At 58.3% G+C, this 15,587-nt stretch overlaps 1 protein-coding gene across 4 annotated transcripts in view; it reads left to right on the top strand.

Annotated features, from left to right (window-relative positions):
- The window catches only part of HDAC7 (histone deacetylase 7), a 203,504-nt gene that overhangs the window by 174,803 nt on the left and 13,114 nt on the right, over nt 1-15,587 (top strand). For 3 of the 4 annotated variants that reach the window (XM_034792076.1, XM_034792075.1, XM_034792072.1), the window contains 9 exons: nt 68-276; nt 4,914-5,123; nt 6,576-6,804; nt 9,230-9,363; nt 11,336-11,456; nt 12,656-12,705; nt 14,071-14,178; nt 14,940-14,995; nt 15,479-15,566. In XM_034792076.1, coding sequence (XP_034647967.1) covers nt 68-276; nt 4,914-5,123; nt 6,576-6,804; nt 9,230-9,363; nt 11,336-11,456; nt 12,656-12,705; nt 14,071-14,178; nt 14,940-14,995; nt 15,479-15,566 — 1,205 coding nt within the window. The remainder of the gene's footprint in view (nt 1-67; nt 277-4,913; nt 5,124-6,575; nt 6,805-9,229; nt 9,364-11,335; nt 11,457-12,655; nt 12,706-14,070; nt 14,179-14,939; nt 14,996-15,478; nt 15,567-15,587) is intronic. The other variant, XM_034792073.1, reaches the window with a different exon arrangement.

The raw sequence follows: 15,587 nt of genomic DNA, 5'->3' as shown, positions 1-15,587 counted from the left end.
GCCCATTCCTGAGCACCTGGTGCGGCACCCAGCTCCAGCCCTGCCTCACCAGTCTCTCTCCCCGCAGTGCCAGGCCTGGGGACGGTCCCGTTCCACTTCGCCCCCTCACTCATCCCCACCGACCGGCTGTCGCTGGCAGGCCACCACAAACCGCTGGGGCGGACCCGCTCCGAGCCCCTGCCCCCCAACCCCAAGGCCATCCAGCAGCAGCTGGCGTACCAGCAGCACCATGCTCAATTCCTGGAGAGACTCAAACAGCAGACACACTTGGGCAAGGTAAGAGGCTAACGGGCATGCAGGCTGGGCAACACCACCGCCGGGGCAGGAGGGCGCCATGCTGGGGACTGAGGGCACTTCAGGTGCATGGTGAAGTAAGGCCCAGGTGGCACTCAGCACCCAAGCTGCCAGGCCAGGGCACTGGGTGGCGACATTGCCCACAGACACAAGCAGCTGTTTTGCCCTCCCTCAGTCCCAGGACAGCGAGTGAGCTCCCTGGCGTCGGCAGCTGCCAATACAGCTGCCAGCTTAGCCGTGTTGGAGCCCCCCCAGCCGGGGTACCCCCATGTCACAATGCTCCTCCGTTACCCCCTGCACAGAGCACCCCCCCATCACCACCCAGGGTAACCTCAGCCCAAGCACGCAACACTCTCCCTCATCACCAACCCTGCACAGAGCTTCCCCTGTTACCCCAGATGGCATGCAGGGAGGGGTATCTCACCCCACCCCACAGAGTGCCTCACATCTCCCCCCCCCATCACAGAGTTCCTCACATCAACCTCTGAACACAGCTGCCCCCACCTGGCATTCCCCACCCCCGCACAGCTCCCCCCTCACCCCATCACATAGAGCTCCTCCCATCTGGGTTTCCCCATCCCAGCACAGCTCACCCTGTCATACAGAGCTCCCACACACACACCTGGGGTTCCCCACCCCNCCCCCTTCACCCTGTCATACAGAGCTCCCACACACACACCTGGGGTTCCCCACCCCCGCAAAGCTCCCCCATCACACAGAGTTCCCCCCCACCTGGGGTTCTCCACCCCCACATAGCTCCCCCCACCTGGGGTTCCCCACCCCCGCACAGCTCCCCCCATCAAACCCTCAGAGCTCCCTGCCACGTGGGCTCTGCCCCCCAGTCTCTCAGAGTTCTGTGGCCTCCCTTGTCCTATTCCCATCTGGCTCCGTTGCTCACTCATAGCCTTAAGACCAGAAGGGACCATCATGATCATCTAGTCTGACCTCCTGCACATTGCAGGCCACAGAACCTTGCCCACCCACTCCTGGAATAGACCCCTAACCTCTGGCTGAGTTACTGACATCCTCAAATCATGATTTAAAGCCTTCAAGTTACAGAGAATCCACCATTTACATTAGCTGAAACCTGCACATGACATGTGCCCCATGCTGCAGTGGAAGGCGAAACCCCCCCCAGGGTCTCTGCCAATCTGACCCGGGGAAAAATTCCTTCCCAACCCCAAATATGGCAGTCAGTTGGACCCTCAGCATGTGGGCAATACCCAGCAGCCAAACACCTGGGAGAGAATTCTCCATAGTAACTCAGAGCCCTCCCCATCTAGGGTCCCATCACTGGCCATTGGGGATATTTGCTGCTAGTAGTCGCAGATCAGGTACATGCCCTTGTAGACAGTCTCATTATCCCATCCCCTCCAGAAACTTATCATGTTCAGTCTTGAAGCCAGTTCGTTTTTTTGCCCCAACATCTCCCCTTGGGAGGCTGTTCCAGAACTTCCCTCCTCTTATGGTTAGAAACCTTCATCTAATTTCAAACCTAAACTTGTTGATGGCCAATTTATAGCCATTGGCACTTTAATAACTCCTCTCCCTCCCTGGTATTTATCCCTCTGATGTATTTATAAAGAGCAATATCTCTCCTCAGCCATCGTTTGGGGAGGCTGAACAAGCCAAGCCCTTTGAGTCTCTTCTCACAAGATAGATTTTCCATTCCTCGAATCATCCTTGTAGCCCTTCTCTGCACCTGTTCCAGTTTGAATTCATCTTTCTTAAACATGAGAGACCAGAACTACACATAGTATTCCAGATGAGGTCTCCCTGTTCCCTCTAATTTTTTCCACCCATGTGTGGAACGAATTTTTTCATTTTTTCATTCATTCACGAAATTCATGTGGTGGGGTTGGGGCCGAGGGGTTCAGAGTGTGGGAGGGGGCTCAGGGCTTGGGGTGAAGGGGTGTGAAGGCTCTGGCTGGGGGGGTGGGCTCTGGGGTGGGGCTGCGGATGAGGGGCTGGGGTAGAGGGTTGGGGTGCAGGGGTGTGAGGGCTCCGGCTGTGGGTGCGGGCTCTGGGTTGGGGCGGGGGGGGTTTGGGGTGCAGGAGGGTGCTCCGTGGCTACAGCGGGGAGAGAGGACTCCTCCCAGCCCTCTCTCCCCGCAGCAGCACCTGGGCTGGACGGGAGAGGCGCCTCTCCCCGCCACGGGAGCTGTGGGGCTGGGGCTGCAGGATAGGCACCCCTCCCCCGGCTCCAACAGGTCTGGGTCGGGCCGGGGCACGCTGCCCCAGCTGCGTCTGGGTCCGGGCCACTCTGGGGTCGGGCCGTGCCGCCCCAGCCACTCCTGGGCCACACCGGCCGCGGCTGCTCCAGCCGCACTGCCCCAGCAGGTCCGGGCCTCAGGTTGCGTTGGGGCTGTGGGAGGGGCACCCTGGCCGCAGGAGATTGGGGGCCGGGGGAGGGGCAGAGCAAGTCCCTGGGCGGGTTCTCTGAGCACCTGTGCAGCACTAAATAGGCTGCTGCATGACCGTGCAGCTTACAGGGAACTTAGGGTCTCACCAGTGCCTTGTATAATGGTATTAACACCTCCTTATCTCTATGGAAATTCCTCGCCTGATGCATCCCAAGACCGCATTAGCTTTTTTCCCGGCCATATCACACTGGTGGCTCATAGTCATCCTGTGATCAACCAATATGGCCAGGTCTTTCTCTTCCTCTGTCGCTTCCAACTGATACTTCCCCAACTTATAGCAAAAATTCTTGTTGTTAGTCCATAAATGCATGACCTTGCACTTTGCACTATTAAATTTCACTCCAGTTTTCAAGGTCATCCAGATCTTCTTGTATAATATTCTGGTCCTCCTCCATATTGGCAGTAGCTCCCAGCTTTGTGTCATATGCAGATTTTATTAGCACACTCCCACTTTTTGTTCCAATATCGTTCATAAAATTTTTTAATAAGATTGGTTCCAAGACTGATCTTTAGGAACTCCACGAGTAACCTCCCTCCAGCCTGACAGTTCATTTTTCAGTATGACCCACTGTAGACTCCCCTTTCACCAGTTCCTTATCCACGTTTCAGTTCTCATATTAATTCCCATCTTCTCCAATTTAATTAATAATTGTGGAACTGTATCAAATGCCTTACTGAATCCAGATAGATTAGATCTATTGCATTTCCTTTGTCGAAAAAATCAGTTCTCTTCTCAAAGAAAGAGATCGGGTTGGTGTGGCACAATCTATTTTGTAAAACCATGTGGCATTTTATCCCAATTACCATTTATCTCTATGTCCTTAACTACTTCCTCTTTCAAAATTTGTTCTAAGACCTTACTGAGGTGAAACCAACAGGCCTGTAGTTTCCTGGATCACTTTTTTCTCTTTCTTAAAAATAGGAACTATATTAACAATTCTCCAATCATAGGGTACGACCCCTGAGTTTACAGAGTCATTAAAAATCCTTGCTATTGGGTTTGCAATTTCATGTGCCAGTTCCTTTAATATTCTTGGATGGAGATTATCTAGGCTCCTCGATTTAGTTCCATTAAACTGTTTAAATTTGACTTCCACCTCGGATATGGTAATTTCTGTTTCCATATTGTTGTTCACATTAACCACCTTGCCACTGCCCCTAAGCTCCTCGTTACCCTTATTAAAATCGGAGGCAAAGCATTCGTTTAGGCCTTGGATCGTGCCTAGATTATCTTTAATCTCCACCCCGTCCGCAGTGCTTAGCAGCTCCACTTCTTCTTTCCTTGTTTTCTTTTTATTTATATGGCTATAGAACCTTTTACTGTTGGTTTTAATTTCCTTTCCAAGGCTGGGGCTGGGGATGAGGGGTCAGGGCTGGGGTAGAGGGTTGGGGTGCAGGGGTGTGAGGGCTCCGGCTGTGGGTGTGGGCTCTGGGTTGGGGCCAGGGGGGTTTGGGCTGCTTGACTTTTGGCAGTTTCCCCCTATGCTTTCTGCCCTCCAAGAGGTCACTTTCCTTGCTGAACCTTCCCACCTTCCATTCCTTGTAGGTTTTCTGCTTTCTCTTAATCACCTGTTTTAAGTACTTGGACATCCAGCTTGGTCTTCAACCCTTCCCCACAATTTTCCCCCCCGTCCTTGGGATGCAGTCTTCAAAGAGCTTCTGAACTTTGACTTAAAGTAATTCCAGGCCTCCTCCACATTCAGATCCTTGAGTTCTTCAGTCAATCCCACTTCCCTAACTAATTCCCTTCATTTTTTAAAGTTTGCCCTTTTGAAATCAAGGCCCTTCGTTTCGGTCCTATTTTTGTTTATCCTTCCATTTAGTTTAAAGTGAATTAGCTCATGATCACTCAAACCACAGTTGTCTCCTGCAACCAGTTCTTCTATTCCCCTCACTACTCACCAATACCAAATCTAAAATGGCATCCCCTTCTTGTGGGCTCAGCGACTGTTGGGTGAAGAAATCTGTCAGCTATCACATCCAGGAAAGTCTGGGCCTTGCTGTTATTAGTATTGTCCTCCAACCTATCTCTGGGAAGTTAACGTCTCCCATCATCACACAATTCCCACTAGTATTTATTTCATTAAATAGATTAAAGAGATCTCTGCCCATATCCAGATCAGATGGTAGGGGTCTGTCCCAGGGGAGCCTCTGGTAGCTTCTTCCCCAAAGTGATTTTGACCCATCGCCCTGCAGCTAATGACCAAGTCCAGTGAGAAGCCTCGTCTGCGGCAGATCCCCTCCTCGGAGGACATGGAGGCCAAGGGTGGGCTCCCAGAGGGAGTGAGCGAGCGCGGTGACCAGCCTAGGGGCCGAGTGGAGCTCACACGGCCAGGGGTCAGCACAAAGGAGCCTGAGCGGAGCCCGAAGCTGATGCAGCCACAGGACGAGCTCGTCTTGCAGCAGGTACCTACGGGCTGGCAGGGATCTGGGCACCAGGGGTGCTGGGCACAGCACCATCCTGGAGCAACCCTCACTTCACTGGCCATGGGAGTGTGACTGCTCAGCCAACCCAGTGGCATCAATGTCCTCTCCAAACCCGTGCCTGGGGTGGGGTGGGGGCCTACGTGGAGCCATCAGGACTGATCACCCCCGCCTGCATTGCTGGCTGGTTGCCAGCTCCTCGGTTCTGGAGGGCACAAAACCCCGCTGGGCAAACGTCCTCCCGTGAGAGGAGGGGATGGTAGTGAAGGGGGCATGACTGGGGGGCACCTGTAGGCCTGCACGAGGGCTTCCTGGGCCCACCTCACTGCCCCTCAGCCAGCAGCTCCGGCCTGCTCCCGTTGCTCCGCGCTGCCGTTAGGGTGGAGGGGCTCTGCTGAGGATTCCTAGATGTCAAGGCCTGAAGGACACAGCAGGAGCTAAGGCGGCCCGACCCCCCCATCACAAACCCCTGTGTCTCCAGAGAAGACTCGGAATAGTGTTCAGGAAACGAGGCTGGGGCCACACAGTGAGCAGTGAGGAGAAAACCAAGTGCCGGCTGGCCGCTCCTTCAGTGAGCACTGCCCACAGCGGGCCCTGCAGGGCCAGGGGCTCTGGAAACCTGCTCTGCGAGCGTGTCGTTAACGACTGTGGCTAAGGCCCCTGCGCCAGGACTGGATGAGGGTCGCCTGGGCAGCCTGAATTCTGGCATTTCTGAGCTTTGCAGCCCTAACGTTTGCTTAGCCGAGTCTCCTTGTGTGTCATTTCTGTATGACAGGGGCCTGTATTGGGATGGTTTATTCCCCTTCCCATATGGGGTCGCCTATGCCACCATAAAGTACCTTTATACCCCTGCCACCCCAGGGTTTGCAGCACTTCTACTAGGCCAGCAAGAGTTCAGGGGTCCCCTACTGTACTGCCAAAGTAACCTGTGCAGGAGACCGGGCACTGTGGGTCCCCTGGCACCGGCGTGTTGTATGCCCTTTCCCCTAAGCTCAGTGGGTGGGTGGGGTAATGCCATGCAGAGCCACAAGAGGGCATCAGACACTGTGACTTGGCCAAGGCCCGGGCAGCAGTGCCTTGGTCCGTTGTGGAAGCTCTGGACTAGCCCTGGGTTGGGTTGGGAACAGCCCAGAGAGAACAGGCCCGTGGCATAGTGAGCAGATCCCGATGTTCAGTGCAGAGATCCCCTCCCCCACACCCGCCGTCAGGCCTGGCATTGAAGAGCTGCTGAGATGCTGTGGGGAGCCACTGGCCCCATTGGCTGCCGCACAGACTAGCCCTGGGGGGTGTTAGCACAGCCTCTGCACTCAGCTCACTGACAGATGTGGTCTTCCCCGGCCTAGAGAATGGCATGTACACCTGGGCCCTCTGCAGAGTCCCCCAGACCATCCCTGGCCCAGAGCGCCACCCTCATCTGTCACACCGTCTCCCCAGCAGGCCTACCTGTGGGAGCATCACCAGCGCCTGCAGCACTCGCTCCTCAAGCGGCAGCCACCAGTCGACTCCCTGATGGTCCCCGCCACACACGGAGGGCACCGGCCTCTCTCCAGGGCCCAGTCATCTCCCGCCACTGCTACCATCGCCCTTCCTGCCCAGGACGCACCCGCCAAGGCACTCTCCCTGCCGGCGCAAGAGTCACCAGCCAAACCACAGTTCACAACAGGTAATGTTGGCTGCCTCCAGCAGGGGGCGCTCCAGTAGGGCTGCAGGTATGTCACGGATACACAGGATTGGTGCTATGGCCCCGGCTTTGGAACGGTCCGTAGGAGGAACCCCTTCAGTGCCAGACTCCCTTGGGGTTCTTGCTCTTCCTCCAGCACAAGCCACGTGGCTTCACCGCTTCCTTAGAATGGACCTCTGGGCCTGCAACACTCCTGCTTCACACCGTGAGCTCCGTTCAGTGAGTCCCACTGAGACAGACCCTGATGGAGACTTGTGCGCTCGTTAGGGCCTAGTGCACCTCACACCATTAGCAGTGACACTCAGACAGCATTGTCAAAGTGGGAAGGTTTATTCATTAACTGGAACACAGCACAGGAAGTCCTTAGGGTAGCTTCCTGCAGAGAGGTGGGGCAATCTGTGGTTGCTGGTTGTCAGGTGCCAATGTCCTGGTGACAAGATTTGCCACTGTCTTCTTGGTTGCTCCATTGATATGGGGCCTAAGGCCCAGACAGCTAGAGAACACTCACATCTTTGTCCCTTAGCCTGCGCTGAGAGAAAACAGTTTTTTTCCACCCCACTGGGTAACAATGCAGCATATAGGGGAAACTGAGGCACACCATATTCAAAAGTATCACATCTTCCCACTTCCTCACATGGTAATTAAACCCCACAGCAGCAGCTGACATGCAAGGTAAACTGAGGCAGGGAGAGGGGAGGGGATTTGCCCAAGGTCACAGGCAGGTCAAAGTCAGGACTAAAACCCAGGAGTCGTGACTCCCATTCCCCTGCTCTAAGCACCACACCACTCAGCCTCACTGCACCAGTCACACTCTGTCCCTAGGAAAGCCGGATAAACCCTGCATGCCTCTGCCCACACGGTGCCAGCCCTAAACTGCCCTGATGGCAACAGGGCCTGGGGAGCCAGCCTGTGCCAGGCCAGTCTCCTGCTGCATCTATCGCCCCCTCCCTAAAAGTGTACATAGGCTGGGGGTGGCAATGTATAGCTTGTGTCCCTTGGAAGACACTGTCCTTACACTCGGTCATCTCCCCCAGCCTGCCGGGGTGGGGCTCTAGGCACGTTTCCCCCCTCAATATGTTCCTGAGCCCCAGGGCTGGAGAGGAGACAGGCAGGCACCGGAGGAACTGATGGGGCTCAAAGGAGCACGGGCCCACAGTGCTTTTCAGAGCCCAAGCTCTTCCAAGGGAGCATGAAGTGCCAAGACTGAGCCCTCAGGATCCCAGCCTGGCGTCCCTATTGTGTCATTCGCCCCCTGGGTGTGTCCAGCTCATGCCCTCCAGCAAAGAGGCCCAGTGCTTCACCCAACGGCCAGCCGAGATGCTGCCGCGCCCGGGTGGCTGGGCTGGAGTGCAAGGACCAGGGTCTCCTCCGCTGCCGGCCTGAGGCAGGAGTAGGATTCGGCTCAGGCCTCCTTGGATGGGGAGGTGTCCAGGGAGACTCTGGTCTGAGGGCCGTGCCGTAACAGCAGAGACTGAGGTAGCTGTAGGGTCTCATCCTCGCCCCCAGCCCAGCCTTTGAAGAGGGACTGGGCTTTGGTTCCCCAAGGATCAGCTTCCAAACAAGGCTCAGAGCCAGCTTCCAGGGCTAGGGGGGGAGGGGTGGTGAGTGCCCCCGTGAGGTTTGGGGGGTGGAGTTCTCCTAGGGTGGGGTGTGTACGTGGAGTGCCCCCATGGGGTTGTGGGGCGGGGGGTGGGTGGGGGTGAGTGCTTCCGTGGGGTTCAGGGGGTGAGTGCCCCTGTGGAGCTGGGGCAGGGGGAGTGCCCCCGTGGGGTTGGAGGGTGAGCGCTTGTGAGGCTTGGGGGGGTGAGTGCCCCTGTGGGGTTGGGGGGAGGGTAGGAGTGATTGTGTACAGTGGTGTGTCTGTATTCACTGATTTTCGGAGGTATAAGGGCACCAGTGCCCAGCCGTTTGGCTCATGTCGACACTGACCCCCTCACTGGTCCATCCCGCCCAGAGCTCCCGGGGCAGTGGGGTCTAGAGCCAGCCCCCTGCTCCGAAGGGCTCTCGGCTGGGCTCCCCGATTGGGCTGGTGTGTGGGAAGAGACGTCTCTGGGACCCAGCCACACAGGGCTGCCCCGGGATTGTCCCCTCCATGTGACAGCAGACAGGGCATTGTGAGGAGCCGGGGCGACAGCCTGCAGCTAGGAGGCAGGCGTGTCGTAGGGGAGCTCCAGGCTGGGCCCTGTGCAGCAACCCAGTCCTGGGGGCCATCACGCTCGGTCATGGACTCCCATTCAGACACGGCCAGGAGGGAGCCTGTGCAGATGGTCAGGTGCCCAGGAGAGAGCAGCAGCTTGGGCTGTGAGTGCAGCCACATCGTGGAGCTGAGCCCGGCACTGCACTGGGGTGATAGAGATCGTAGCAGGGCAGGTGTCCCCTAACACCCCCACCTGCTGTTGTGTTTCAGGGCTCGTGTATGACTCCGTGATGCTCAAACACCAGTGCTCCTGCGGGGACAACAGCAACCACCCTGAGCATGCTGGGAGAATTCAGAGCATCTGGTCCCGCCTGCAAGAGCGGGGTCTGCGCAGCCAGTGTGAGGTAAGTGAGAGAGTGTGGGCTGAGCTTGTCCTGCCAAAGCTGAGGGAGGCCTCAGACAGGGTGGGCAGTTTACATCAGGAAGGCACAGGTGGTCTCTGTGCAGAGGCGGGGGCTCTGGGTCTGCCCCAAAGGAGCCAAGACTCACAACAATCATGAGTCCTGCCTGCCTTTGTAAGAGGAAGTGGCAAGGGGTTTCACTCATTTCTGGTGAGAAAAGCATGAAACACTTGGATCAAGTTCTCCACGCGCGGGTCAGTGCCCGCTGATATCCAGGAGAGAGACATGGATGCTTCCCAATCACTCACGCTGCCCACGAAGGTCCTGTCTCTTCTTCTCCCCTCTGGCTCCTGGCCCTGTTCCATCCCTCTGGTCCTGCTGATTCTCCTCCTTCCCCATGCTTTGCACAGCTGGGACCTAGCAGAGAGCATGGACGTTCCGTATCATCACAGGTATCTGTGTTAGCCCCTGCTGAGGTGGTTCCCCCGTCTCAGACCCTGCAAACTCAAGCCTTGTCCATGTACAGGCTTAGAAAGCTTGCAGCAGGTCTGGTCCGCCCTACATGGTTAGGTCAACGTGAGCTGCCTGCCGTCGACCTAGCTATGGACGTGTTTTCACTTAAATTTGGCTCCCGCCAACATGAGGGCCCCTCTTCACCACCTTAGTAACACCCCCTCCCCGAGCGGCGCAATCACAGTCGATGTCATTAGGTCGACGCAGGGTCGGTGTAGACTCTGCATTGCTTATGTCGACTGTTACTGGCTCCAAGAGCCGTCCCACAATGCCCCACGCTGACAGCACAATGGATACAAGTGTTCCTGGTGAGGACACGCACCGCCAACCCAAGGAGCCAAGCCATTTAATAGTGTGGTGGCTGTAGGCCAACGTAAGCTAGGCTGACATAATTCTGTAGTGTAGATGTGGCCTTAGTCTCACTAGATTGGGGATTGCCTATACAGGAGAGTGTTACCTGGTGTCCCAGGGAGTGTCCATCCCTGCCTCCCAGCACAGCTAAACCACGTGTGCTCTCCCAGTGCCAGCACCAGTTTGGTTTTAAAACACTTCCAAAGTCTCATAAGCTAAACTTCCAAAGGCCCCTCTGATCAGAGCGCCTCTGCTGGGAGAATGACAGTGCTGGACTTTCTCACCTGCCTGGGACTACTCTGGGGATGAGCCTTTGGTCTAGTTACACTGGGGCAAACGGCTGGGGTTGGCGCACTTAGCCCAAGTGAAGGCCTGCTCTGCACACTGCATGTGTCCTGATGGAGCCACGGGGGGCAGGGTTACTGCAGCAATTCTACGGGTACAGCCCCAGTGCAGACCCAGTTATACTGGGATAAAGGTGCCCTCTCCCCACCCTGTCTGGGCTCACTGGACCCAGGTGAGCAGTGGACCTGCCAATGCACCAGCTCCCTCAATCTCCTCATGCCGGTACAGTTAAGTGCTACAGCCTTTGCATGTAGACAAGGCCTCAATCCCGCTCAAACCGATTTAGCTCAAAGCGGCAAGGCCAGGTCCTCGCCCATTTAACTACCATCAGTTTTGAACCGGTGCAACTGCTGTGCAGACAGGGCCTTGCAATTGGTTTGAAAGAAAGCTGAGACCGTAAAGACCAAGCAAGTCCTTGAGAGGGGGGCTGGCACGCTGAGCCCCCAGGGGCTGGGAGGGGGTTGAGAGGGGGGCTGGCACGCTGCGCCCCCAGGGGCTGGGAGGGGGCTGGGTGTGAGGCTGGCACGCTGCGCCCCCAGGGACTCCCAGACCCCAACAGATCCACCCCCAGGCCTCCCTTCCTGGTGCTTAGATGTTGGTCCCAGCCTCTCAGCTCTCATTCAGGCCATTATTTCTCCAGCGGAGGGCAGGGACTGGGATTTCTGCTGGCGGTGGCATGTGGGCACGCAGGGGAGTAATGCCCATCCCTGCCGCCCCTTCTTCCCTCCCAATGCTGCTAACTTGCCCTGCTCCCATTTGTTGCCAGTGTCTGCGGGGGCGCAAGGCAACCCTGGAGGAGCTGCAGTCAGTGCACACGGAGCGCCACGTCTTCCTCTACGGCACCAATCCCCTCAATCGCCTCAAACTGGACAACGGGAAACTGGCAGGTAGGAGACAGGGCCACCCCTCCCCCCGCAGAGGCCAGCAAGCTGCCTCCTGGGGACACTGGTGGCCCCGCTGTCCCGGACACGTAGCCATCTGGGGTCGCACACTCCGGGCACTGGGCAACTTTAGCCCCATCCTCTCCGTTTCTCTGCACTGGACCCCAACCCTCCCCCACAAGCACTGATCCGTAGAGCCCCCTAAGGGCCAGGTCACAGAGGGAGCTGCTGGGAGTTAGGCACATTGGAAAATCTGGACCCAAGTGCAGCTGCACGAGGTTGGCTTCCTAGGCCGCAGGGCCCACCAGGGCTGGTTCTCTGCTGCCTTGCACCTTGGCATTGCGCTGGGTAAATGCCACCCCAAGTGCAGAGCTGGAGGCAGAACGTGGGGTGGACATGGCCAGGCTAAGCCGAGAGCACTGGATGAAGTCTCCATCACCCTGCGTGCCATGGCGCTAGCCCCAGGGAGGCGGGGGGCTGGCTCTAGTTCATCACCGTGCCCCCATTGCAGGTAGCTTGGGAGTTCTCAGCCCAAGCCAAGAGGATGTGGGATTGCAACTGGGCCAGGATGATTCTCCTAAACTCAACTACCCTCACCTGGCGGCGCAGCTGGAACTGGCTTCTGAGGTCCCTGGCAGGAACCCTTCATAGGAGAGGACTGGGGAGTAGCCTGATGGGGTGCCCCGACTCCTGGGGAGGGCTAGGAGCAATACCCAATGCTCCCATGACACTGCCAGACACATGCAGCTGTGACAGCTGGCCCCAGTCCTGCCACCAACCTCCTCTGCCCCAGCTCTCCGGACCCTCCCACTCCTGGACTCTGCACGGCACTCAGCACCCTGCATCTTCCCTGTGTAGTACACACCCTGCACCTTCCCAGATGCCTGCTGCTCCGGGCTCAGTCCAGCCCTGGCCACGCACCTCCACCAGATGCTGAAAAGCAAAGCTGAACTCTCGCCAAGCAGCCAGGCCAGGTGCCTCCTACCCCCCATATTCCCCTCCTCCCAGGTGCCTCCTGTCCCCCTCACACTCCAGGCACCTCCTATCCTCTTGCCCCCCAACCTCCAGATGCCTCCTGCCACTCATCCCCAGCCCCCAGGTACCTCTTGCCCCCCACCCTTAGCTGCTCCTGCTGCCTGCCTGTCAACTTACAGCGCCCCCCATGCCCTCCCACCCTGGTCCCTGACAGCCTCTCTCTCTTGCAGGGATCCTGTCGCAGAGGATGTTCGTCATGCTGCCCTGTGGGGGGGTGGGGGTAAGTGTCAGACTCTGCCTTGGGGGACCTGGGGGAGAAGACTTGCGATGAGTGGCTCAAGGTGCTAGGCCCCTTGCGCAGGCCGGACAGAACAGGAGCCCCCCTTCCCAAGGCGAAGACAGAGGCCTCGGCTCAGGAAACCTGGAGCTCAGTCACACAGCTCCCCTGCCCTCGCCTGTGGGTGGGAGCAGGGCCTAGCCAGCCACGCTGGCCCCAGGACTATGTGGCATCTGAGGAAGCCATGGACTCTCTGGGCATGGAATAGTGCATGGTCAGCTCCAGGCAATGGGATCCCAGGGTCAGTGACACCCCCCCTCAGCTGTTCAGTGCCCCGTGACATGGCTGGGAGGGCTCAGCCAAGCCCTGGCAGCCTGGAGCCCCGATGGCCAAAAGCATTTGGCTCACAGGGGCCTGGGGTGGGGGTGGGGGCAGTGCAGGAATGGTGCCAGCCCAGGCAGGTCAGGGAAGCAGGGTGGGTCCAGGTCAGAGGGGCAGAGCAGTATCCCTGGGGGAGAGCAAACCAGCCGTCCACCTTGCCCAATGCTCCAGACACCCCTGCTGCCTCTCTCCTTTCGCAGCCTACTGTCCTGGTTTCTGTCCATTCACTGCACTCTCCTCTCCTCTCCTCTCCTCTCTCTGTCTCTCTCTCTTTCAGGAAGTGTCTCACTCTCTCCTCGCCTTCCCTCTCCCTGCTCTGGCTCTCCTCCTCTGGGCCACTGGCTCCCTCGGTCCCATCTGCTCTCTCTCCTGCTCGGCCTCCCCTCCTGCCCACCCCACCCCCCCAGGCAGAGCAGGAGAGCGAAGGCACCTCGGCTGGACGCTGCCCCCTGTCTGTGGGCAGAGGGGGCGTTTGAGCCGCACACATGGACTTGATCAGAAGAGACTCTGAGGTTTCCGCTCTGGCTCGGCCCATGACGTGATCCTGATCAAACCAAGATGTTTGTTTAAACAGTAAAATAAAATAAAGAAGGTAAAATGCATTTTCTCCATCCCTGCCCCAGCCCCAGGCGCAGGGGAGCCGCGCTGGGCAGAGCCCGCAATGGGCTCCCCCCCGCCTCTGGCCCTGCTCAGCTACGGGCTGGGCCATGCGGGGAGCTGGTGGCCTGGAGAGCTGGCCCAGCCCGGGGACTCGACGTGCAGAGGCCTGCCCGACTGGCCTGGGAAGTGGAGTTTGGGGGTTCGGTCACTTTCGGCTGCCCTCCGAGGACTGAGATTCAGCTGTTGGCACCGAGCAGCCAGCCAGTGTGCTGCTGTCAGAGCCAGCCCACATTTCATGCTGTGGTCCCTCTGTAGAGACTCCCCCATGCCCAGCTCCGGCGGGGGCGGCCTGCCCCACTCACTGCTTTTTTATCCACTTGCTTCCAGGTGGATAGCGACACTATCTGGAACGAGCTGCACTCCTCCAACGCCGCCCGCTGGGCCACTGGTAGCGTCACTGACCTGGCCTTCAGGGTGGCCACAAGGGAGCTCAAGGTAGGAGGAGGCCAGGAAATGAGCACTGGCATCGTGCCAGTGTCTGGGGTGGGGAGCGCTGGGCAATCCCCTGGCTGATGGGGACTCATGGGGGTGCTCTCGCCCTCCTGTGTGGATCTCGGTGATGGCTCCAGGCCCTGGCATGTGCCCATCAGAGTCTGGGACCCTGGACAGCAAGCCCCAGGACACTTCCCTCTGGAAGCCAGAGGTACCTGGACTTCATCTGGGTGGGGCAATGGGGAGCGCTGGCAGGATCAGCGGGCTTGACTTAGTGATTAGAGGGCTCGTGCAGGCAGCCAGCTCGGCAGCAGGGCCTGGTGCCTCCTGGAAATGACAGACTTGCCCTCTAGCTCGAGCCAAGAGAGAGATGCTCATTTAGCATGGGAGTGAATGGCAGCCTGCTCCCGCCCAGCGCCAGCACCAAGAGCCCGTCGGGGAGAGGGCCACTGACAGCAGGATCTGGCACGAGAGTGCAGGGGCAGGTTTCGCACCCCTGAGTGCCACGACTGGAGCCACCCAGTGTTGGCGTGCTCCATGCAGGGGCCCCAGGGCTGAGGAAGAGTCTCTTGGGCTGTGGGGCCAGGCAAATCCAGGCACTTCTGCGTGTGGGTGAGAGGGTCACCTTGGGGTCCTCCCGACTGTGTTGGGGTTGGACAAAGCACCCCCTGATGCCCTCAGGGCAAGTCTGGCCCATGCCCCGGGGGTGGGGGCAGAGGTGGGCAATAACGGCCCCACAATCACGTTCTTTGTCTTGCCCCCAGAACGGTTTTGCTGTGGTGCGACCCCCAGGACACCATGCGGACCCTTCCACAGCCATGTAAGAGCCGTCATCTGCCTCCTGACCCTGTCTGCTTCCCGCCCGAGGAGTCTGGGCCAGGCCAGCTCGCTGCCAGGCTCCTCCCATCAGGAGTAGGCCGGAAAGGACACGGATCCCATGTGCTGTAGTAGCTAGTCATACAGGCCAGGAGCAGCTCAGGCTGGGAGTCCCTGCTGAGCGACCAGCCTCCAACCTTGGCTCCCCATTGTGCAGAGTGGGACTGACCAGCAGTGGGGAGGGGAGAACCCACCCCATGGAGGCAGTGACGGGAGGGGAAAACCCACCCTGCCAAGAGGGCAGTGGTTGGAGTGGGGAGAATCCACTCTGTCCAGAGGGCAATGGGTGGAGCGGGGAGAACCCACCCGTCTGGAGGGGCGGGAGAACCCTCATGCACGGGCAGGGTAGTGGCTGTCTCGGAGGATGCAGTGGCTGCTTGGGGAGGGTGCCTAGGCACTGACCAGCTCCTACTCTTCCCTCATGCAGGGGTTTCTGCTTTTTCAACTCCGTGGCAATCGCTGCTAAGCAGCTGCAACAGAAGGGGAAGCTCCGCAAGATCCTCATTGTGGACTGGGTGAGTCTCCTCCAGCCCCAC

The sequence above is a fragment of the Trachemys scripta genome, chromosome 16 (assembly GCF_013100865.1).
Source record: "Trachemys scripta elegans isolate TJP31775 chromosome 16, CAS_Tse_1.0, whole genome shotgun sequence".
In the NCBI taxonomy this organism is placed as follows: Eukaryota; Metazoa; Chordata; order Testudines; family Emydidae; genus Trachemys; species Trachemys scripta.
Note: the sequence above shows the minus strand (reverse complement) of the source record. Positions and strands in the feature narration are given on the sequence as shown.